At 51.6% G+C, this 21713-nt stretch overlaps 3 protein-coding genes and 1 long non-coding RNA gene across 10 annotated transcripts; 3 read left to right on the top strand and 1 right to left on the bottom strand.

Moving 5' to 3' along the window:
* Window positions 1–865: 865 nt before the first annotated feature.
* Window positions 866–1678, top strand: LOC127603730 (uncharacterized). Its single transcript, XR_007963118.1, has 2 exons — window positions 866–1521; window positions 1647–1678. It is a non-coding gene; the product is annotated as an uncharacterized LOC127603730 (long non-coding RNA).
* A 574-nt stretch (window positions 1679–2252) lies between these two features.
* On the top strand, window positions 2253–6377 carry tuft1b (tuftelin 1b). Its single transcript, XM_052070183.1, has 10 exons — window positions 2253–2391; window positions 4040–4247; window positions 4315–4380; window positions 4472–4552; window positions 4815–4922; window positions 5023–5246; window positions 5319–5424; window positions 5586–5669; window positions 5767–5861; window positions 5958–6377. The coding sequence occupies exons 1-10, from the start codon at window positions 2354–2356 to the stop codon at window positions 6028–6030; spliced, it is 1083 nt and encodes a 360-aa protein (XP_051926143.1). The 5' UTR covers window positions 2253–2353; the 3' UTR covers window positions 6031–6377.
* A 175-nt stretch (window positions 6378–6552) lies between these two features.
* On the bottom strand, window positions 6553–8336 carry LOC127603700 (protein C1orf43 homolog). The gene is made up of 7 exons (XM_052070230.1): window positions 7978–8336; window positions 7808–7909; window positions 7601–7709; window positions 7479–7532; window positions 7241–7407; window positions 7113–7171; window positions 6553–7017 (listed from the first exon to the last, which is right to left on the bottom strand). Exons 1-7 carry the CDS (start codon window positions 8038–8040, stop codon window positions 6810–6812), a joined length of 762 nt encoding a protein of 253 aa, XP_051926190.1. The 5' UTR covers window positions 8041–8336; the 3' UTR covers window positions 6553–6809.
* A 303-nt stretch (window positions 8337–8639) lies between these two features.
* Window positions 8640–21665, top strand: ubap2l (ubiquitin associated protein 2-like). Of its 7 annotated transcripts, none has more exons than XM_052070102.1 (29): window positions 8640–8799; window positions 9946–10088; window positions 10791–10868; window positions 10979–11089; window positions 11660–11831; window positions 11910–12011; window positions 12085–12130; window positions 13049–13155; window positions 13262–13321; window positions 13548–13600; window positions 13687–13772; window positions 14088–14271; window positions 14331–14547; window positions 14732–15054; window positions 15258–15430; window positions 15531–15651; window positions 15780–15819; window positions 16169–16346; window positions 16423–16489; window positions 16633–16942; window positions 17212–17300; window positions 17369–17422; window positions 17509–17590; window positions 17669–17889; window positions 17979–18078; window positions 18674–18832; window positions 19548–19615; window positions 19765–19962; window positions 20046–21665. In XM_052070102.1, exons 2-29 carry the CDS (start codon window positions 9990–9992, stop codon window positions 20139–20141), a joined length of 3594 nt encoding a protein of 1197 aa, XP_051926062.1. In that variant the 5' UTR covers window positions 8640–8799; window positions 9946–9989; the 3' UTR covers window positions 20142–21665. The 7 variants fall into 7 exon arrangements, with proteins under 7 accessions (XP_051926062.1, XP_051926060.1, XP_051926063.1 ...); XM_052070100.1 differs by having other exon boundaries at window positions 8745–8987; XM_052070103.1 differs by having other exon boundaries at window positions 8745–8987; window positions 19768–19962.
* The last annotated feature ends 48 nt before the right edge of the window (window positions 21666–21713 follow it).

Genomic DNA, 21713 nt, shown 5'->3' on the forward strand with positions numbered 1-21713 from the left:
CGTCTGGACACGTCATGGATCTCACACCGTCACCTCCTCACTTTGTCTCTTTTCCACGCCGCGTGGACAAGATGAGCGGCGGGGAGACAGACGAGGGCCACCAGCCGAGGAGGAGCACGGTGAGTAACAGCTTAGCTTAGCTTAGCTTAGCTCAGCTCACCAGCGACCAACTAGTTAACGCCACTGGGCTAGCCCACTTCGCGTCGCCGTTCAACGATCTTTCGAACGTTTTTAACAAGAATGAGCAAATCAATCAAGTCAACGAAGCGTAGCGAGCTGCAGCCTTTTGCGAACGTTTGAATGTTGTTCCTTTTTCACCTTTCATCAATTGGCTAAAAACATATACAACAACTAACTCAAATCTAATGACTACTATCTATTCTCATAAATATTTGTTAAGTTGTTGGTTGTTTATTTTCTATGACGTCACGTCTTGTTTTCTTTCTAGCGTTCGAAACGCAAGACAACACATTCACCAAAAAAAAAAGAAATAGCCCTATCCTGTGTATTCTTACAAATAAAAGCACACGAAGGGAGGGATGCCAAAATGTTAGCACCCCTCAAAACAAACAAAAAAATCCCACAAGAAATGCACACATATGGAAACGAATACAAACATATTGAAAACTGATGTTCAAACACGGCAATGTCGTCTCATTCGGATGAGTCACATTTGAACCGCTCTGCTCGTTTTGAGGCATGTTTGCGCTCCCTCAAACGCTGCGGAACCTCAAAGAAGAATGTCGCCACTTGCGTCATCCCAATCACACAACACAACCGCAAAGACTTGAGTTACTGTTTGCTGTGAAAGATTTCAGCGCCGTTGCTAAGCAAGGCAGCCGCATGTAAGTGCCGCAATGTCATCGTGTTCAAAAACGCCGGTGATGAAAACAGGGCATTCTTCTGCGCTTCAATTTTCGCTTTTTTCACCTTGAAAAGTTGCCGTCGTTTTCTCCTCCTATGACGTGGCGCACTCAAGACAATGAGGCGTACTTCATCTATTTTTTCTGTAGTACCGTCAGTTTTTTTGTTTTGTTTTTCAGAAAAGCACGCTGCTATTTTTTTTCTTATGGCATTTTGTTTCTCTTAAAATGACAACTTTATTCCTCTTAATACCGGAGTATTTTTTTTCACCCCGACCATGACAGCTTTTTCTACTTATGCCCCACCGTTTTCGACTTATTCAACGCCTTGGCTTATGTTTTGTCGAAGGCTGTTTTATAATGAAGCTCGGCGTTGTTCGACAGTGTGTTTGCTGCCTTAAGCCCTTGCATGAATATGTGTTTTGCCGACCGCGGGCATGAATGAACAATTCGAAACCGTCCAGGAAGTACACCGACGAGCACGGGCAAATACAGTCATGCCGCGGAGGGATTTGCGGCCGGGATGAACCATTTCAGGAAAACTCCCCGTTCCTTCATTGCCTACATTTTTGAGGGTCGCGCGCAGGTGCTTTGATTTCCTGGACGACTCACATTGAGGAGTCCCGGACGTGTTGTGTCAACACAGACTTGACACTTGGTCCACAGACTGACCTTGTGTCGGTGGTTTCGGGTGAAAATACCCCCACCCCCCAACCCCCTCCCAAATAGTGTTGGGCATTCAAATGATGGACAGCCAAAGAAAAAGCGAAATATTTGAATCAGGGATGGGACACTGGCATAGCAATAGCATAGCATAGCAACAACAAAATGGCAGGGTCACGGTGAAAGCGCTAGCCCGGCAATCCGACGTGGCGCGCGTCTTTGTCGAGTACCATAGAGCTCGGTCGACAAATCAAAAAGCCATGACGACCACCGAACAGGAAGTTGGGGCCTCGTGGCAGCGGAGCGGCCGTAGCGCTCTCTTTGCAAAGTGCTAATAGTTGCGCCAAGAATCCTGGAAAAAAACAGCGACGTGCCGGTGCGGCGGCGGCGGTTGGCGTTTCTTTTGCTTGCTCGGTCGTGCGTTGACACTGCAAACACACGCTTGTGTGTGTTGGTGACTGATAAAAAGACACCCCATTCATCTCCCTTACGTAATGCATTCCTCACCGCGCTGCCATTTACAACCCCCTCCCCCGTCACCCGGCTACTCGATGAATAATCTATCCCGATAATAAGACGAACGAACGAATGGCTGCACTGTAGTGTAGTGCGGGCCTCGCGTGTAGTGAGCAGTGCCGTCCTGCAGGGGGTGCTGTCGCAATCCGAGCATGAAACAATCCGCAGACAAAACGGGGTTGGGCAGCTCGCTGGAAAGCCTCACCCACACATTTAAGGCACTCAGTCGGGCTTCCCACGCTCTGACTAGTACACACACACTCACACACACACGCGCGCGCCGGCTGTCTGGATCGCAGCTCTCCCGGTCCATGTCAAGAAGACCGCCGTGGTATTCGTCTCTGAGCAGGTAGAAGACATGATTTGTTTGTTTGTTTTGGAGGGTTGGGGGGGCTGTGCAGCCAGCCAGGCAGTCATGAACTGCGTGTGAATGCTGAGAGTTGACGTTGAAAATGAGTAAGCGTGGAAATATCCAAGCGTAGCGCGGCAGTCTGAAGATTCCTTTGTTGGAGAGAGAGATTGACGTTTGTTAATTGTTGATGTTCCGCCAATTTTGATCTTTGTCGTTTTCATCTCCAAATGCTTGGTGGCACCGTTTCAATGGCTCCCTTCTCCTGCAATGGACTCGGCGCGAGGGCCGTCCATCGCCGACCGTCGCGGGGCGTGCGATTTTCCACCCTCGCCTTCCACAAATTCCAGCGGCGACCGGCGAGAGACGGCTGCAATTCACGCGCTTGTTGTGGCAAATGTCCACGGACGGCCGGTGAAGCCCGGGCGCCGCGTTCGCCGCGCACGTGCCGCCCAGCTTGTTAGGCAAAGTTTCCGGGCCCGCTGCGTCTCGGCGCCAATTATTTCCTTTCGCCGGCGAGGTCGTCGTCGGACGAGCGGCGTGTCCCTCAACATTAGCTGAGCGCAATGCAGACGTAAACGCCGTCTGGGAAGTGTTGATGGTTTTTGCAGGCTTCGCCTCGCCGTCACTCAAAGCCAAATAGTTGCGTAAATGGCCTCGAGCACGCGGCGCTACTTCAATGCCGCCTGACACGACGATTGCCGCCAGGAATGGAAGGCGACGTTCTGCCGGAGAAAAGAAAAGCGCCGTGGCCTCAGCTGACACGCAAGCAATTAAGGCGGCTCATCAATCACGGCTTTTGTCGCCGCGCCTTTGGCCGCAGGCTGGATTCTCGCGCTCGTCTGCAGGCCGCCGTTGTCAAAAGCGCCCGCGAGAGGCCGCTTCCTTCTGACGTCAAGTAGGCAAAGTCACCCGCGGCCCGTCGTGGCCGGCGTTTAGTGAGAGCCAAGGCGCCTTTTCATGGCTGCGTGCGGAGGCGTGCCGCTTTTCGTTCTTTTCTTTTGAATTTTGGGCCTTGGCCGTGTGGACAAAGCGGGCGTTCCCCAGGTCCCCTTTTGTCTCGTTTTTGCTCCGTCGACGGCGCAAAAATCTCCTGAGATGGATTGTCTTTGGCGCTGAGACAAAGCTATGCCGATGGGGGGGGGGGGGGGGGGGCAGTTGGCGTGGCTGTTTGCTGAACTGAGCTCACGTTTGTTGTTGTTCTTTGGACCTGAACTCAATTGTGGCGGGCGATGCCCAAGTCTTGCAGGCCGTTGGAAAAAGCCAAACGCATGGCCAGAGTTGAATCTGCAAAATGAACTCGGCAAGTTATTTGACAGCCGCGCACACAAAGAGCCGAGCACCAGGCCAAGGTGGATCCCTTGCCCCTTTGAAAACTTTCTGCTGAAAACGTCACAGCAAATAGTACAAAAACAAGTAGCGCTACAAGTACATGTATTCTTCTTTTCGCCACGGCAAGCGCTGCGTTCCTGCGTTCTTGCGTTGTTGCGTTGTTGTGTTGTTGTGGTGACGGCTTGATTGTTTTTGCTCCTCCGGTGCCTGGTGACTTTGCCCAGAGGGTGTAAACGCCGCCTTATTAGGGGTTGCCCGGCAGCCGCGGTCGCGCCGCTAGTTCAAGCTCCGCCCCTTTGCCTTTTTCTTTTCCCAGGGGTCCCCTTATTTGCCGCATCCGCCTCGCAGGACAGCGGCGACGTCGGAACGGCCCGGCCCATCGCTCGCTCGGAGGAAAGCGTGGAAGTCATCAAAGTGCGGGAGTTGTTTTTGTTTGGGCGGCTTTGGCCCAAGGCGGCGTTGACGTCGCCGAGACGGCGGACGGCGTCGGGATGTTGACGGACCAGGCGTCTCAGATACAGGAGGTGAGGCCGCGGCCGAGGAAGGCGTCGACGTGCGGTGCGCGTGACTGACTGTTTGCCGACCCCTCAGGTCAGGTATTGTCTCAAGACCCTGAGAGAGCAGATGGCGGCCAGACAAAACGGGAACGGCAACAAGGTAAGGCGCCACAGACAAAAACAAGGTGGATGCAAGGTGAAAAATGTGTTGATGAGCGACCACGAAGGCGCCGACTCCTTTTCTTCTTCAGTATCCCACCAACGGCTACGCGCTCGACAAGCCGACACCCGTCGCCAACGGCGACGACATTTACGACGACGCCAACCGTGACGTAAGATCATTGACAGTACTTGCCTGTGTGCGTGCGAGGGGGGGGGGGTGGATAATGAAGCGCATTCAAATGATAATAAAAAGAAAATCCGCTCATGTTTGTGGCTCTTCTTTCCAACACGCTGAAACGTCTCGGCCAAGATAATAGCGTGAAGAGCGGTCACGCGAGGGCCGCAAGCGAGAATTCCGCGCCGCGGCTCCAACGCAAACTGAAATTGAAAATTGCCCTTTCTCCCGCCTCGTGCGCTTTTGTGCCGGTTCAGGAGGGCGACGACAATCAGGCGCGCTGCCTGAGGGAGGAAACCAAGCGCCTCTACGCGCAGCTGAAAGACACGGAACGTCGGCACCGGGAGGAGAGAGAACGGCTGCAGGTGTGCTAAGGGTTCACCGTGTGAGAGGTTCACGCTCGGCCAGGCCAACACATTTCTGGAACGGTGAAAGTTGTGAAGAGGGAGTCGTCTTCTTCGGCAGATGGAGTCGGAGGAGCGGCGGGCCCGTCTGGAGGCGCAGTCGGAGCGCCTCCGGCGGGCGGAGGCCGAGTCGGCGGAGCGAGGCCGGCGGCTGGAGGAGCTGCAGAGGTTGCTGGGAAGCGCGCAGGCCGAGAGCGGACTCCTCAGGGACAAAATGGCCGCCCGCGAGGCCGAGTTACTGCGGCTTCAGACGGACGACGGCGAAGGAAAGGACAAAGAGGACAGGTCGCAAAACCGTGCGTTCTGCGTCTGCGCGTGTGCGCTTGCGGTACGAACAATGTGCCCTTGTGTTTTCAGATGTGGCCAGTTGGAGACGGAGGTGGCCCTTCTCAAGGAAAAGATCCACCACCTGGACGACATGCTTAAGAGTCAACAGAGGAAAGTGCGACACATGATCCAACAGGTACACACGCGCGCGCATTTCAAGTACTCAGGAAGCCATTAGTGAGGAAATGACATTCGGGAGAACATCAAGTCATTGTGTGTTCAAATCAAACTCCTTCATTAGCCAAATCAGCCTGACGTGTGTGTGTGTGTGTGTGTGTGCGTATGCGCACGGTACAGCTGCAGAACTCCCGCACCGTCCTGCAGGAGCGCGATCGAGTCATCGGGGATCTGGAGGAGAAGGTTGCCTTCCTGGAAGCCGAGGTCAGACCATAAAAAGTGGACCCCCCCCCCCCCCCCCAAATGACGACTCTTTCAACTCCTGAGCTTCTTTATACCCTTTTGAAAAATGTCAACACAGAACCGAGAGATGCAAGACCACATGGAGCACTTCCTGGCCGGCCGGGACCCGCCGCCGCTCAAGAGCGCCGAGAACAAGCCGGTCATCATCTACAGGTGAGCGACACTTGCTCTTCGCCGATCACGCTAATCGGCAAGAAACCCGTTTCATGTCAAAATCACCCTTTTTTTTTTTTTTTTTTTTTTTGGAAGCAAACCTCTGATGCCATCCACACATAACAACAAGTCCCTCCCCTTCATCAAAGTCATCGAGATCAAGTCATGAATGAGGCACAGCGATCAATCGCAAAGTGTAAATATGTATTTAACCTTTTGATTTGCATCTCACTCCTCCTAATTGCTGCCCCCCCCCAACACTGAATCAAGTGCACGTTTAAAGACGGTATGGTCATGATTGCGTAATCCAGTCACTCCCAGTCCTGAGTGTGAATCGATAGCAACTGTTGATTGATCACCACTGCGTTTGCATTGCCGTTTGTGTACGAAATCAGTGAATAAATTGGATTGAATTTTAGCTATCTCTGGACACACATTTCAATGACTTGAAAATTTCAAGTGTTGGGAGTGAGGGGGGCACTGTACACAGAAGAATAAAGAAACTATATAGGAATAGTCATAATCTGTGAGAAAAAACTTTTTTTTTTCGAGAAATCCGAATCCTTCACGGCTAACAGCGTATCGGGAAGTTTTTTTTTGGGGGGGGGGGGATTCACCTCTTTTGGAAAATTGGTCAGAATCTTTTCTAACAAATGTATTATGCACATCAGATTATTTGTACACACTCCGATGAAATGACTCATTTTGTGTCTTTATTGAAAGGCGAATGGCAAAGCCTTGAGGCAATCCAGCAGTGCCATCTAGTGGACTGAAAGAAAACATTGATGACTCACTTGAAACCGAAATTAGATTTCATTCGTACGAGTCAACATTGTCATCTGAGGTGACGCATCAATAAATTAGATTTACAAAAATGTTACCACAAAAAAAACCCCGCTCTAATTACTATGTACTCACAGTATATAGATAAAAACACAGACCGTTCAGTCACAAAGTGCTCTCCAGCGTATTGTAGTTGTCTTTGAAACTCTTGAGCTCCAGGAAGTGTTTGGGCCTTTTGCTGCGCGGGCCAGTGGAAGGCAGGTAGGTCACCTGGATGGTGGACGCAGCGTTGCAGGCCGGAGAAGCCGTCAGGTCCTTGGCCGCACATTGATGCCGCTGCTCCGACGTGCTGCTGCTCCAATACGCCTTCACGCTGAAAGGGAAAGTGCAACAACACGGATCGAAACACGCTCACCGAAACAAACGATGCTTCCCTGCCCCATAAATTCAAATGCCAGGACTACGTACACATCTGCCAATTCGCTCAGCGCCCGCTGGTATTCCAGAAATTCCGCTTCTCCGAACACCTGAAACGTGACCGCGGAATGTGATACGAAAGGGAGCGCTACACGCACCCGGCGGCGCCGAGTACGCACCCCGGTGCCGTGGCGGGCGCTATCGTAGCCCTCCAGCAGACGGTCGATGAGCGTGCCGCGACTGCTCTTGATCAGCGAGTGCGAGTTGCGCAGCTCCAGGAGCCAACTCCGGAACCTGCGGCCTGTCAAGGCGCAGGGGCTGCTGCGCATCTCCTCCGGAGGGATGCCTGACCGCCAAGAAATGTGTGATGAACAATATGAAAGGATGAAGGTGTGCATCCATTTGTGAGTCTCTCACCAGAGTCCTTAATGGCATCCAGGGCTTTCATCCTGTATATGTAGTTATAGCAACCTGCAAGATACCACTTGGTGACACCGATGCTTCTTTCAAAATGGATGCAAGGGCTTGCAGGAACTCACTGAGCTGTGATCCGCGCCTGAGCCTGGCATCGTTTTCGGAGAGGAGACGAGGTTCGAACCGGATCTCGTGAACTTTCGACAACCGGGAGTCGATCTGCTCTCGCAGACCCTGTTCGGAACAAATTCAATGCAACTCTCTCTCTACACATATTATGTGTGTGTGTGAGAGAGAGAGGTCCCATTGATATTTTTTTGCTTTTTCTTTACCTTTGGAGCATTGTGACCAATCGGCGCGTGTGGGCCGCGGCGGGATCTCATAGCAAAACGCATAATTTGCCTTTTGACGAAGATGAAGAGCAGCACGAACACCTGCCATAACACAACGTTCGCATATCCACATCGACACGACACGAGACCAAATTGTCGATTTCACTCACCAAGCTGCCATACGCCATCACCAGAACCACATTAACCCCCGAGAGCGGTGGCGAGTCTGCCATGTTAGCACCAACTTGTTACGAAACCTTGCTAGACTGTACTTTACGAGCGAGCTACATTAGCTCGCTAGCATGTCGCTACCTACCAAGCGAAAGTAGTCTCCTCGTGGGCAAAACTAAAGCTATTTTCGAATTTCGTTTTTATGACGCTATCTATGGCTACGCGATAACAGTGTGACATCTTCGGTTGATTTCGTCGAGCTCCGCGGCGGACGGCGGCTCGATTTTCGGCTAAGATAGGTAGCTCAACACCGGCTTTGGTTGCATCACAATTACCGCAATTGTAGTGAAAAGGGGGCACTCTGAAACTTAATTGATATGGATTTAGTTGATATTGTGGTGCATTACGGTTCAAACCCATACGCGTACATGTATATAATACGAATATTTTGCGTTCTGTGTTTATAGAGTGTGCGTTATATTTCATTATAAATGTGCATAACACTATATTTTATGGATGCAACGCAAAATTCCCACCAATGGTGCAGTTCATGCAATCTTTTTTGTATATCAAATATAAAATAAATGCATTTGTTCTTCAACGAGACTCGTACTAGCATTCGCCGGCACATTTTATCTTTGATGCGCATCAGTCGCAATGACATGTCACCGGCCAGGGGTGACAAATATATGCCCCCCCAAATAAAGCTTTATTAGTTTGCGATCACATGTTTGTTGGTCCACTTTCCTTCAAGCACTTTAGAGCGCGGCGGGAGACCACATGACACAGCTCTCCGTGGTGTCAGAGTGGAAGAGAAACAGGTAGACTTCGGCTGTTGTAACGTGTTATGACGGGGGGGAACCAACTTTCGTGTGCTGAGTTTTTTTTTTCTCGTGGGGAAGTCGGGAGAGGACGATCGAGCTTGTTGTGTTCAAAATATAGCGTCTGGCACGGTCGAGAAACTACACTTGTCGACCGGTATCTTGTCCAGACTGGAGCCGGGTTCCTGGTCAGTAGGGTGGCGTTTATTGTCATTTTTAGGAGGGGGCTGGGGGGGGGGGCGAACATATGCCTTGTCTTTAAACCCCTATAATGCTGTTTTTATCCTTCCACGCAAAGAGTGCCCGACAATATTATGGCAGTGTGGTCTTTATATCGCTGCGAGGCTAACTAGTTAGCCTTTAGCCACGTCCAGTTAGTTTGTTCACCTAGCGTGGCTAAGTCGTTAGCATCTAACTAGTGGTGTGATTACGTTTTTCGGGGCTCGGTCAAGTTTCACAGGGAGACATAATTAATCCAATTCGGGTAGACGACTAAGTAGCTTTTACGCAAATTGGATGTGTATGTTTCGCATTGACTTGTTTGTGTGCAAGTAGACACTCGCGAGCTAACGTTAGCCCCGTGCTAAAAGTTAGCCTCGTCGCCATGAGGTGTAGTCGCTCGAGGCGGAAGCCCAGCGATACTTCAAAGCTTGATGCTTTTCACCCCTACCCCATTTATTCCACATTTGATCTCTCTTTTTTTCATAAATAAACAAACGACGTGGTTGGTAAGGTGAACGGGCCTTGGCGTCAGGCTTGCTTGGTTGTGTGTGTGTGTGTCAGTCCAAGCCGAGCTTTTTACGTAACGTGTGCGAGATTAAGCGGAGGTTGGCAGCGCAACAAAAAGGCACAAATGTGATTGCCCCCTGACTGTCTTAGCTGTCCCCTTAAAGTGTGTTTGCTAATGCTTTTCGATTGTGATAAGGGCTACTGCCTCACACAGTGCACCAGTGATGTGACTTTCATTTTTGGCAAGGATGTTTTGACTTGTAAACAAAACGTTGCGCACTTGCCGCGTTGTACCTTGGAGCCTGATCTCGTGTGTCTCACACCTCTTGCCTTGCGTTTGTGTTGTGTTACTGGAAGTGTGTGATGAGGTCACTCAGATCTCTCTCTCTCTGCGTGTCTTGCTATTTCTTTCCTCAGGTGTGATTCCTTGTAAATAACTTGTTTGTTTGTATATACTGTAAATGATGACGTCCATGGGCGGAAACCGAGCCCGGGGCAGCTGGGAACAGACGCAGCAAGGCCAGACGCAGGGTCAGACACAGCACAAGCAAAGGCCTCAGGTACGCCCTCGTTCACTTCCGTTCAAATCAAAGTGGAATGTCCAATGTTGACACCAGCCAGAGGTGGAAAAATACGCCTCAAGAGTCAAGAAGAAATTGAATTCTGTCCTCAAGTGAGGTTGTGAATGAACTTTGCCCTCAGACTGCCTTTTTCATGTCTACATTCTACATATATAAACACAGCGCACCAATACATTTTCTGGCTTCAGAAGTTCCATCAGAGGCTGAAGCCCCTTTCACACGCCATGTAAAAGCTGCACTCCTTTCTGTGTGTTGCTGTTCTGTTTGAATGCCAATATCAAAAAAAAAAAAAACAACAACAACTGGAGGAGAAACTTGAACCAATAGTTTTCCACCTGCCCAAGGAGTGCCAGACTCTGGATCTCCTTCCCCATGAAAGCTGACATTTTCAGGCTATTTTTATGTGTAACTGTTGTTTGTTAATGATAATAGCTCGGAATCAAGGGAGGAAGGCAACTTCCGAATTTTATGTAGTCTATGAGGCTGTTGCCCATTTCACACGACCCGGTAGAGCCCGTATTTGTTCTCTTTCTGTTCTGGCCTGGTAATTGTCCACTTTCTGAGGGTTGGTTATTTGAATGAGAAGTAATACCGTTGTTGTTGTTTTTTTCTTCCCCTCCGAGATTGTTGTTGTCATCCAAAGCTCAATGTGATGAATGTGCTTGTGTCCTCTGGCAACAGGCCACCGCAGAGCAGATCCGACTAGCGCAGATGATTTCAGACCACAGCGACGCAGACTTTGAAGAGAAGGTCAAACAGGTGAGAAGCGTTTTCTTCTGTCCGTTTTTGATAGTCGCGTCTCGTCTTTTTCAAGATGCCCCTTTTGTCAACAAGAGTCGGGGAAATGAAAGGCCGTTTTGGTTTTCTAGCTGATTGACATCACGGGCAAGGACCAGGATGAGTCTATGATCGCGTTGCACGACTGCAACGGTGACATCAACAGAGCCATCAATGTGCTTCTGGAAGGCAGCCCAGACACTGTGAGTCCTTTTGTCTGAACTCTTCTTCTTTTAGCAGCGTTTCTTTTTATGTGGCTCAGTTTTTACTTTGCTTGAAGCTGCGGTTGCCTTCAAGTGCGCTACAAATAAAGTGGAGTCTTGTATGGTGGGGAAAACTCTAAATCTGCCGATGTCCGGTTTGGGCGTATTTTCTGTCGCTGGTTCCTCTCTCTGGAATGAGCTCCCACTGAACATTGGGCAAGCCTCGTCAAAGCTCGCTTGTGTCCTTTGGCATTCGACTCCGCCTGACTTAGATTTGTTTTTGGTTTTACTGTTTGGTGCTTTCTACCATCTTTAGTACTGATTTGTTTTACTGTTTATTGTACATGTTCAATTGCTACACGTACAGCACTTTGTATGCAGCGATGGCTGTTTGAAAGTGCTCCAGAAATACACTTGACTTGAGTAGTATCAGAGACCCAATATCCTTTTTCTGTCTTTGTTTTTTTTTTGGGGGGGGGGGCGGGGGGGCAAAGGTTCTTCCCGCTGTCTCCTGGTTGTATTCATTTTGTGGAATTTTGTTGATGTTTTTTTTTTCTCCTCAAATGTCAGGACTCGTGGGAGATGGTGGGGAAGAAGAAAGGTATGTCGTGCCAGAAGGAGCCCAACCAGCCGGAGAGTGGAGAGGACGGGAAAGAGAACAGGGAGAAAGCGGAGAAGGAAGCGGCTCGTCGGCGAGGGGGAGCTCCTCGCAGGGCCCGCGCTACAATAAGAGGGCGAGAGTGTACGCCTGTTGACGTGATTGCGCTTTCGTTTGGGACCCGTTGTTCCCCGTTGACCGATTCCTCCTCTTTCACTCCAGTTCGCGGTCAAGAGAACGGCTTGGACGGAGGCAAGGCAGCAGTGATGGGTAGGGGCGCGGAGCGAGGCCGCAGGGGGCGCGGACGAGGAAGAGGAACGCTCGGTGAGTTGTCCCGACTGGAAGCACGTTTCATGTGAACAATCTCAAAGTTTTACTTTCACTTCCCTCCCCCCAGGAGCGATGGGGCGGCGAGGAGGCCGATTCTCAGCGCAGGGCATGGGGTAAGAAGACAACACCTGAATATCCATCCTTAGACAACCAGAAATGGGGGAGGGGGGGTGCTTGCGTTCCACTGTTGCCATGGTCACAGGAGACTAGTACCCTGGATCTTTTGCTTCGTGCTAATCCACTGCCGAGGTGGACGTGGTTCAGCCTGCAGAACGAAACGGCGTGGGCCCATTTCTCTTCAGAGTTGTGTGCGTAGCGTTGTTTAGTATGAAGTCAAGATTGACGGTGCCTCAAGATCTATTTGTAAGCTACTTCATTGTGACACAAAGTTTGTCCGCAGCGAGCGGCGACTCCTTGATTTTGGATCATTTCTTTCTCGCTATTTTTCCAAATGTTGTCCTTATCGTGAGTCGCTATTCAGTTGAGCTTTTAAACTGTAAGCCTTCAGTGGAGCATTCAAGCATGCGCTCGGAGTAGTGCAACAGGATTCAATTTTAACCCGCCGTCTCGAGCCCCAATTACAGGCAACAAAATCGGGGATGAGAGCCGGCCCCCCGAGTCTCCACGCTAATAGATTGAGCCGGAGACGTTCTCGGATTGACTCTGCAGATATTGCTTCCTTCGATAGCAAAATACACTTGAGTTCTTCTTGAATATTGACGTTGACTCTTTTTCACACACGAGCCGTTCCCGTCTTCAGACGGACGCAAGGAAGGAAGGAAGCGAAGCCTCTTGTGGCGTGGTTTTAGGAGTGCCTCCTGGAGCTGACTATCATTTCCTCACCATCACGCATGCGTGTGTGTCAAATAGAGTGAAAGACAGGACGTGGTATTTTGGCTCCATCGGGCTTCCTGCCGACTCGCGCACTCCCCACGTTTGATTGATGGACAAAGCCACGCAAGCATGCAGTCAGTGCTATGGAATCGGCCAATGATCTGTTCCTCAATTGTATGTCGTTCCCCCTCTCCCAGAACCTTCAATCCCGCCGACTACACGGAAGCGAGTCAGACCGATGAAAACTACGGCGGAGGAAGCACCTGGAACAACACGGGTGGCGCGGAGACGGAAGAAGGAGCTCGTGAGTACATTGAGAAAACGGCCGTTCTAGATGTTGCTCACAGGATCTTTTTGGCGTTGGTGGATTTTGATGCGGGGATGCCGGTGGCAACTCTTTTTCTTTCCAGGGTTGGAATACTCTCCGGGAGAAGGAATGACTTACCCGCCCAAGTTTGACACCGCACCTGGTAAACCTTCAATGCACAATTCCGTGTACAGCGCGACCCCCGTTTTGTTGCAGATGCGTCCGCTCTCGGTGAAAATGGGCAGCATTGAGAGCTTTGTTCGCTGCACATCAATCGCCTTTGATGTTGCCTGACACAGATGGCTCGGCTCAAAATGTTACCCATGAACTGCGCTCTACTTCTTGTGCCTGTCCCCGGTGCTGAAGAGAGATTTATGCCCCACTCTCAGGTGCCTGGAGGACACCCGCAGAAGAATGGGGCACCGAGGACTGGAATGAGGATGTGAGGACTTCACTTTTTTTTGAATCTTTCCAAGGAACTCCATCCAGAAATAACTTGTCTGACATTTTTCTTTTCATACCTGGCAGTTGTCCGAGACCAAGATATTCACCGCTTCCAGCGTGGCAACCGTTCCTCCACCACAGGAGAATGTCACCATCACCAAAGGACAGAGGTGGGACAAAAGCCCCCACCCCCTTTCAATGGCATGTCAAAGCCATCACTTTGTCTTCCTTTTCCAACGGAAGCTATTTTGTAGAAATGGTACCGACCCAGAATGGGGGAGTGGGGGTGGGGCGCTTGGTGGAATTGGCAGATGTTGACCCTTTTGAGGTCATTTCAGAGCTTTTAACAGATGTGCTCAAAATCACAATTCTGGTTCTGTGTCATCAAGCACAACGGTTGTCATTTCACTCGGCATGGACAAAATGACTATTGCAGGATACCTCGCCGTCATTGACGTAACGTTCCAATTTCATCTCCTCTGGAGGATTGACCTGGCGGTGCTCTTGGGGAAGACTCCCCCGTCGTCCTCGTCCGAAACGGAAGCCCGACCCGCGGAGGCCGCGCAGCCCCCCTCCTTGCCCCAGTCGCTGGTTTTCAGCAACTCCAAGCAAGCGCCCGCCGTCCCCCAAAGCGCCTCCTCCGCCGCCCCTTACGCCCAGCACAGCATGGTGAGTGGCGACGTTGACTGAATCCGTAGGGGACAACTGATGCGCTGTTGTGGCGGCAGGTCAGCATGCTGAACAAGAGTTTTGGAGAGGTAGCGGAGCAGAAAGCCGGGACCGGCGGCACCACCGGCGGCACCACCACCGGCGGCACCACCGGCTCCCAGTTCCTGGAGCAGTATAAAACCGCCCAGGCGCTGGCTCAGCTGGCCGCGCAGCATTCCCAAACGAATGCCAACCCCCCATCTTGGGACAGCGGCGCCAACTCTCGGCCACAGTATGGTGAGCTCTGACGCAAGACCGAGCCCAGACCGGAATCCTTTTTGAATATTCTTCAGAGTTGGTTAGCAGCGCGTTGACCCAGTCTGTTCACCGCTTCGCCTTAGGGCTGTGATGTTCAGGGTTGGAATCCGCGGCAGTTTTTCCGTCCGAGGTTCACATATGCGTTTTTATTTTTTTCCTGCAGATATGAAGACTCGGCCAGAGTCGGCCGTCCACGCGGCCTTTGCGAAGCGCCCGCCCTTCCAGGCCCCCGCCACCACGTCGTCCATGTTGGAAGTTTTCCTGCCTCCTTCCGCCTCCTCCTCCGCTTCCACCTTGCCGCTGCAAACGACGTCCTCGCCGCACGCCGTCCCGCCGCCCGCCTCCTCCCTTCCCAAGATGGCGTCCGTCACGTTGCCGGCTCAGCAGGTTTCCCCGAGTTCCTCCAACGCGCGAGGCTCCAGCCCGCTGCCTCTGCAACAGCACAAACTCAGGCCGCAGAAGAAGAGGACCTCCATTGCAACAAAGGTAGACGTAGATGCTCGCTACAAGTTTCAAATAGCGGCCTCCGTTACACAGCGGGGAGGAGGGGAGGGTGGTGTCTTTGGTTTTTACCGTGGAATACCATTCTATTTTAAGACCAAAGCACCCCACCTTCCACCTTTGGAAATGTGTTCAACACACAATACTGTCGAGGAGCATATCTGGTGCAACTTTTCATCTTTGTTCAGATTCCGGCAACGGCGGTGGAAATGCCCGGCTCGGCGGACATCTCCGGGCTAAACCTACAGTTCGGAGCGCTGCAGTTCGGCTCGGAGCCGACGCCGCCCGAGTACGAATCGGCCTCCTCCGACGCGGCGCCGCTCAACCCGATGCAAAACAGTCTCTACTCCGCCCCCAACAGGTTGGTATGTGGGAAGCGCGAGGTAGTCGAGGTTATTCCAGCCAGCGCCTCCTCGCGTTGTGTCAAGTGAGATGAGGTAACGCCAGCTGTCGATCTGCAGCGAGTCAACTCCGGCTCTTTCCAACTCCAGCCAGATGGACGTGTACGAGCAGAGAGCATCTCAGACGCGACGTTACCCCCCCTCCGTCTCCTCCTCCCCGCAGAGGGACGCGCAGCCCAAGGTAAGCCTCGGAACACCCGGGCCGGATGTTCGGATGCTCCGAGTCGTCGAGGTGCATTTCTGTGCGCGTGCGTCCTTTTTGACTTGCCAAAGAAACCATTGAGCTCACCTTGATTGTTGCTTTTCCAGAATGGCTTCGGTTCACTGCAAGCGGCGCAATCTGCGGAAGGCAAGTCTCTTGATTCTCCTTGTCTTGTGTGAGCAAAATCTCTCGCTCATGACTTGCTGACCCTAGCGGACGTACTTTTTCCACCTTGGATTTATTTTGGACTTTATTTATTTGTGTCTCGTTTGTTTCCTTTTCATTTCTGGCCCATCTCTGTTTATCCACTCCTTGACTCTCTTTTTGCTTCCCCGTTTTGTCGATGTTATTGCTTAACGCCTGTCTCATTTAGATATTTGGCTGTCATTTGTTTTGCTTTCTCGTGTCTTACTCCTCATTTGGTCTTTGATTTCAATTCTTCATTCATTGTGTTCTTTTCATCGATTCTTGACTCGGTTATTGATCTCCTTCCTAGCTGCGGCGGGTTCTGCAGTCGCGGTCAAGTCCACGTCGGACACGCCGGCGGTCGCCCTGACGGACGGCGGCTCCGGTCCGGCCTCCCTGCTGACGGCACCCAATCAGGCGCCGCCGGGCGCCCCGGGGCAGGCCGGCGAGCTGGCGCCGAGCGCCGTCCCGCCTCCTCAGCACAATAGGTGGCGACGCAAATTGATTCCCCCTTCGTAAGTGGACCGCGGCTGTCGGCGCTTAAACCGCGGTGTCTCGTTCCAGTGCCCTCTCGTCACAGCAGAACAGCCTCGCTTCGTCTTCAGGTCGAACATCCAACTCCAGCTTGCTGGTAAACACCCCGTTTTACGCAAGGCCATCTTTGAAGGATGATGGTCTGTAGCAGATTTCCTCCAGCGGTGTATAGACGTGGACGCACGCATAGCGGCACCCTCTAATATTGTCATCAGTCACAAGCGCCCGTTTCCTCCGCAGCACCCCAACATGGATGGTGACTCCAGCCTCCACTCTTCCTCCTCCTTCCCTTCCGTCTCGGCCGTGTCGTCGGTGCCGCCCTCCTCCGCCTCCTCCTCGGCCACCGGGGCGCAGGTGTCCCTGGGGGCCGCGGTCTCTGCCCCGTCTGGCCTCGGCTCCGTCGGCAACATGCCCGTGGGCATCGCTGCGGCTTCTATGGGTGTGCAGGGCGTGGCCTCGTCCCCCGCCGCCGTCTCCATTTCTGGGGCGGCCTCCGCCGCTCCCTCCTCAGTGACTTCTTTGTCATCGCGCAGCTCTGCAGCACCCTCAGGTCTGGCATACAGCAGCCTAGCCCCCCCCCCCCCCCCCCCCCCCAACACATTGAACTTATTCATACGTTCATTTAAAAGGTTTTAATATTACTTGGAGCATAAAAGTTGCACAAAGCAAAGACGAATAGGATGCGAACGAAGGTTTTCCTTTTCGAATCTTGACTGCAGTTGTGACTTTACTGATCGGAGACGACAGTGGATTCTTCCATATGGGCCGCTGCCAGAAGCATGACGGCTTATCACTTGTGTATGTCGCTGTCAAATCTAGGGAAAGCGCCTCCAAATTTGCCCCCGGGAGTGCCTCCTCTGCTACACAATCCATACATCATGGCACCGGGACTACTGCATCCCTATCCGGTGAGTTGCGCGCGTAAGCGCAATGCGACGTGTGCGTGGTGTGTAATAACGAGCCGCGACGCTGTCAGACTCAGGTGTACGGCTACGACGACCTGCAGATGCTGCAGACACGAATACCGTTGGTAAGTTGCAATTGTTTCCGCACGAGCCGTGATCCTCTGCGTCGTCGTCGTCGTCATAATCTCGCTCCCTTTGGATGCCTTTCCAGGATTATTACAGCATTCCCTTTGCAACCCCAACAACGGCACTGACCGGCAGAGAGGCTAGCTTGACAAACAACCCCTACTCCGGTGAGACTTCCTCCCCAACACATTTCTATCACCTGAAGGATTGGAAAGGATTTCTTTCCGCCGCCGGCCTCTCTCAAGGTGACTTATCCAAGTTCGGTCGCGGCGACGCGTCCTCGCCGGCCCCCGCCACCACGCTGGCGCAGAATCAGCAGCAGAACCAGACGCAGACGCACCACTCGACCCAGCAGCCCTTCCTCAACCCGGCGCTGCCGCCCGGTTACAGCTACACCAGCCTGCCCTACTACACCGGCATGCCGGGCCTGGCCAACACCTTCCAGTACGGCCCCGCCGTGTTCCCGGTGAGGATCGGACACTCGAACGCAGCAAACCTCCTATTTTGCGTTCGGGATTATAGGGAGGGAGGGAATTTATTTTTGCCTCCTTGCAGGTGGCTCCTACCTCGTCAAAGCAGCACGGAGTGAATGTCGGCGCGTCGGCCACGCCCTTCCAACAGGCCAGTGGCTACGGTTCCCATGGATACAGCACCGGTGAGCCATCGTGAGCGGAGAGCGCAGGTCTAGCCATGAATGTCGCGACGAGTGGCTGATGCTGGAGCCGTAGGCCGCGAGGTCACAGTTATCACCCCAAATGGACCGAGAACAATATTTTTTGATGGCGCGCTTGAATCTGCTCTTTGGCCCAAAGTTTGCCTCCTGCAAACTCCACACAGGAGGGCCGAAGCCCGCACCTGTGCACCGTGAGGCCGACGTGCTATCCAGTCGAGCACCGGCTTTAGCGGCCGTCCCAATGAAGTGCTATTGGTGGTTGGGAATCGCGCGGTCTTCCAAGCCTTACTTTTCCAACCGGCCGCATCTTGAAATTCAACACTGAGAACGCTTCCCATGGAACAAGTTTTTGTTGTTGGCGCTCCCGCTGCTTCCTGCCGTTATGCCAGCTTACTTTCCACCTTCCCACACGCACAACCTGCCTGCTTTCTCCTCCCCTTCACCCCCCCGCCCCCCATCCCTTCCTCACATAGCACTTTCAAACCAGAGCGTTTGCAAATGCTGCGTGAGGCGGGTCGACTTCCCGCCTGGTGCGTCTAACGCTGTGGGCTGCGGCTGTGTCTCTCGACTGTTGCAGGCTATGAGGATGTGGGCCAGGCTTCAGGGAGTGGGGATTTCTGTAAGGGCGGATACGGCAATGCCGTGGCCGCCGCCGCCGCTGCCGCCGCCGCTGCTGCCGCCGCCGCCGCCGCTGCCCAAAACAAACCGGCCAACTCTGTCAGCGGGCCCGGCGTTGGTGAGTGCCACCCCGTGCCATGTAGAAAAAATGCCGACGTCGCCACGACCCCGTCCGAGCGCCAGCCCACTTTTGCTCCCATTTCTTTGCCTCATTGCTGTGTGAAGAGTACGATACAACCTTTGTGTACTTTGGTTGAAATTTCACAACCAACCTCAAATGCACTCTAATCTTGACAACTTAATTCGACCTTCGCAAAGCTATCGGATGCACTTGGGACCTTCAATTGTGATGGTTTGCCAGGCAGTTAATGGAGCTAATACTTGGCCCAAAAAAATAACAATCAATAAATCATTTACAAAAATTTGAAATGCTGATTTCCCCAAATATTCTTTCTTTTGACCTTGGCCTCTGTTGCGGGAATTTTAATTTCCTCTTCTTTGCTGACAACTCGATGACTCCTTTCAATGTTCACTCGGGTGCCGTCTCACCAGATTTTAAAGTTGAATTGTGAATTGGCGGACCCATTTTCCGAGCCGCACACCAGTTGACCCTGTTCTGCACCTGCGTGCCCATGTAGGGGGTCAGTGTGTGCCACAGCGAACCCCAAACGCCACACGCGCGCACGACAGTCGGAACTTGAAATGTCTGCTGGCAGTGGTGTGCTGCCGCACGGCACGCTGGTGTGGCTGAATTGCTCCCCGGTCATTTTCTCTGTCAGGTGCCATTTTGGGTTCTGCTTTTGCAATGTTGACGTCGTCTTTTTCTTCTCTAGGAGTGTCGGTGACCTCGAGCAATACCGGGGTGCCTGACATTTCAGGCTCAGTTTACACCAAGACTCAGGCAAGTAAAGGACTCTGTTTCACAGTTATTTGTTGGACCCCCAAGCTGCGACTCGTGGGCCACCCCCTGAAAATTGTCAATTGCTGTTTCTTTAGGGTCCGTGTAGTGTAAGTCATGCAATGTGTTGACATCTTCTTTCTCCCCACCAGCAGTCATTTGAGAAGCAGGGTTTCCACGCCGGCACTCCCACGGCATCTTTCAGCCTCCCTTCCGCGCTGGCCGGCGGCGGCCCCATCAACGCCCCGGCCGCAGCGGGCTACGCCCCGGCCCCCTTCATGCACATCTTGGCGCCGCACCAGCAGCCCCACTCCCAAATCCTACACCACCACCTACAGCAGGACGCACAGGTGAGACTCTATGCGCTCTCTTTTTCTCCTTTCTTTTCTCTCCTCCCGCATCTCTGTCAAACTTTCTGTCCGTGCGTTCACAGAGCGGTAGTGGCCAGCGCAATCAAACTGCGTCCATTCAGCAAAAGTCTCAGATCAACAAGTCTGCATACAACAGCTACAACTGGGGGGCCAACTAACATACACCGGCGGAGCCGTGGACTCCCACCGACCACCTCGCTCGCTCACAGAAGCTGTGAATGAGCGAGGGAAGAAGGAAGGGAGTGGTCAGGGCTCATCTCCTGAAAACCAAGATCGTGGCCAAGGTTTCCTCCTGCTGAGTTTTCCCCCTGATCTTCCTTCTCGTCCTCCTCCTCCTTTTCATCCCTTTGCAAGGATGTCCTGGCTTGGAAATGGGAGGGGCTAAATGATTATGAAAAAACATGAAATGACTTATGAAGTGTATTGTGTTAAGTTCAGCATCCTTTTCCTTGGATAACAGAAAAATGGTTTCCTAAAACGAGTGAGTGTTTCCCCGTATGGTTCTTTTGTGTTCTTGTTTCCCCCCCCACCCCCACCCCCTTCTTACTAATTGAGAGGAATGAAGTAATGATGGATGGTGGCGATGGAGGGGTGGGAGGGCTGCTTTTCTATTCCACCCCCCCCTGCACAAAATGTTCATTGACTTGATTGCTGTTTGGTTTCTCCGCCAACCCCCTATTTTATGTAGTTTTTAAGTTGGAAGAAACAATTCTCTGAATTTGGTAGAGTTGTGAAGTTTATTTTTTACTAAATATAGATAGCTATATATAAATATATAAGTCATCTGGCTTGGAGTGAGGACGTTTATCGTGTGATTGCGTGCATGATTGTGCACAAAGACATGTCGGGGGATAGGTTGTTGACTGCTTTATTTTTTTGCCAAGCACAGACTTTTCATAGTGTATAAAACACATGTACAGTAACTGTTACCGTATGAATATGTTGTGTCACTAGTTATTAAAGGATTCTTCCCAAGGCCAATCTGCACCCCAATCTGCCTCAATGATACAGTAATTTCTTCCCTTTGGGAGACCTCTCCATGCGCCACCACCCCTCCCCTGAACATTTGAAAGAAAACCTTACAGCAGGGGTGTCAAACTAATTTTTGTCGCGGGCCACATTTTAGTTACCGTTTCCCTTGGAGGGCCGTTTTGACCGAAACCAGATCAAGAAGTCAAGAATAACTGTTGGTTCAACTCTTGTTTAAGTTACCATCACGAAAGGTTTGGTAACAAGAAAATGCTTGGAATATCTCTATTTATTACATGTGAGAATTAAAATTTTTGATTGACATTTTAGAAAGCATCATGGAACTTGACATGTTTGATCTGCTTTCGCGGTTCACCTAAAATGTTGTGGCGGTCCAGATCTGGCCCCCGCGCCTTGAGTTTGACACCTGTGCCTTACAGCATCCAATACTGATGAATTGTACTTTTTTTTTGGGTCGGTGATTTTTCTTTTTGTACTGTGCATTTTAAAACATGTAAATGAAAAACTTGTCTTGTACATATAAACAAAAGTACTGTAGTGCCTGTTTGTTCGCTTTACTCCCGCGCCGATTCCTTGCAGATATTAAAGCCTTTTGTTCGATTTTTAAAAAAAATATTTTGTAAAATATATAAATAAACAAGGAAAAAGACATTTTCATCATATTTGGGGATGTGAATGTCTTGAGGAATCCATATTGTTGTTTCCTTTGTTCTACAAATGGTAACTTAAGTACAGTTGAA

The sequence above is a fragment of the Hippocampus zosterae genome, chromosome 7 (genome assembly GCF_025434085.1).
Source record: "Hippocampus zosterae strain Florida chromosome 7, ASM2543408v3, whole genome shotgun sequence".
NCBI classification, from domain to species: Eukaryota; Metazoa; Chordata; class Actinopteri; order Syngnathiformes; family Syngnathidae; genus Hippocampus; species Hippocampus zosterae.

What these genes read in the sequence shown, in the direction of transcription:
- tuft1b (XM_052070183.1), top strand. Translation starts at nt 2,354, where the DNA reads ATGTCAAGAAGACCGCCGTGGTATTCGTCTCTGAGCAG. An exon ending in GGAAAGGACAAAGAGGACAG is followed by an intron (nt 5,247 to 5,318) that starts GTCGCAAAACCG and finishes TTGTGTTTTCAG; the next exon opens with ATGTGGCCAGTTGGAGACGG. An exon ending in TTGCCTTCCTGGAAGCCGAG is followed by an intron (nt 5,670 to 5,766) that starts GTCAGACCATAA and finishes ATGTCAACACAG; the next exon opens with AACCGAGAGATGCAAGACCA.
- LOC127603700 (XM_052070230.1), bottom strand. Translation starts at nt 8,040, where the DNA reads ATGGCAGACTCGCCACCGCTCTCGGGGGTTAATGTGGTTCTGGTGATG. An exon ending in TGATGGCGTATGGCAGCTTG is followed by an intron (nt 7,910 to 7,977) that starts GTGAGTGAAATC and finishes GTGTTATGGCAG; the next exon opens with GTGTTCGTGCTGCTCTTCAT. An exon ending in GCGCCCGCCACGGCACCGGG is followed by an intron (nt 7,172 to 7,240) that starts GTGCGTACTCGG and finishes GTCACGTTTCAG; the next exon opens with GTGTTCGGAGAAGCGGAATT.
- ubap2l (XM_052070102.1), top strand. Translation starts at nt 9,990, where the DNA reads ATGATGACGTCCATGGGCGGAAACCGAGCCCGGGGCAGCTGGGAACAG. An exon ending in TGGAAGGCAGCCCAGACACT is followed by an intron (nt 11,090 to 11,659) that starts GTGAGTCCTTTT and finishes CTCAAATGTCAG; the next exon opens with GACTCGTGGGAGATGGTGGG. An exon ending in TTCTCAGCGCAGGGCATGGG is followed by an intron (nt 12,131 to 13,048) that starts GTAAGAAGACAA and finishes CCCCTCTCCCAG; the next exon opens with AACCTTCAATCCCGCCGACT.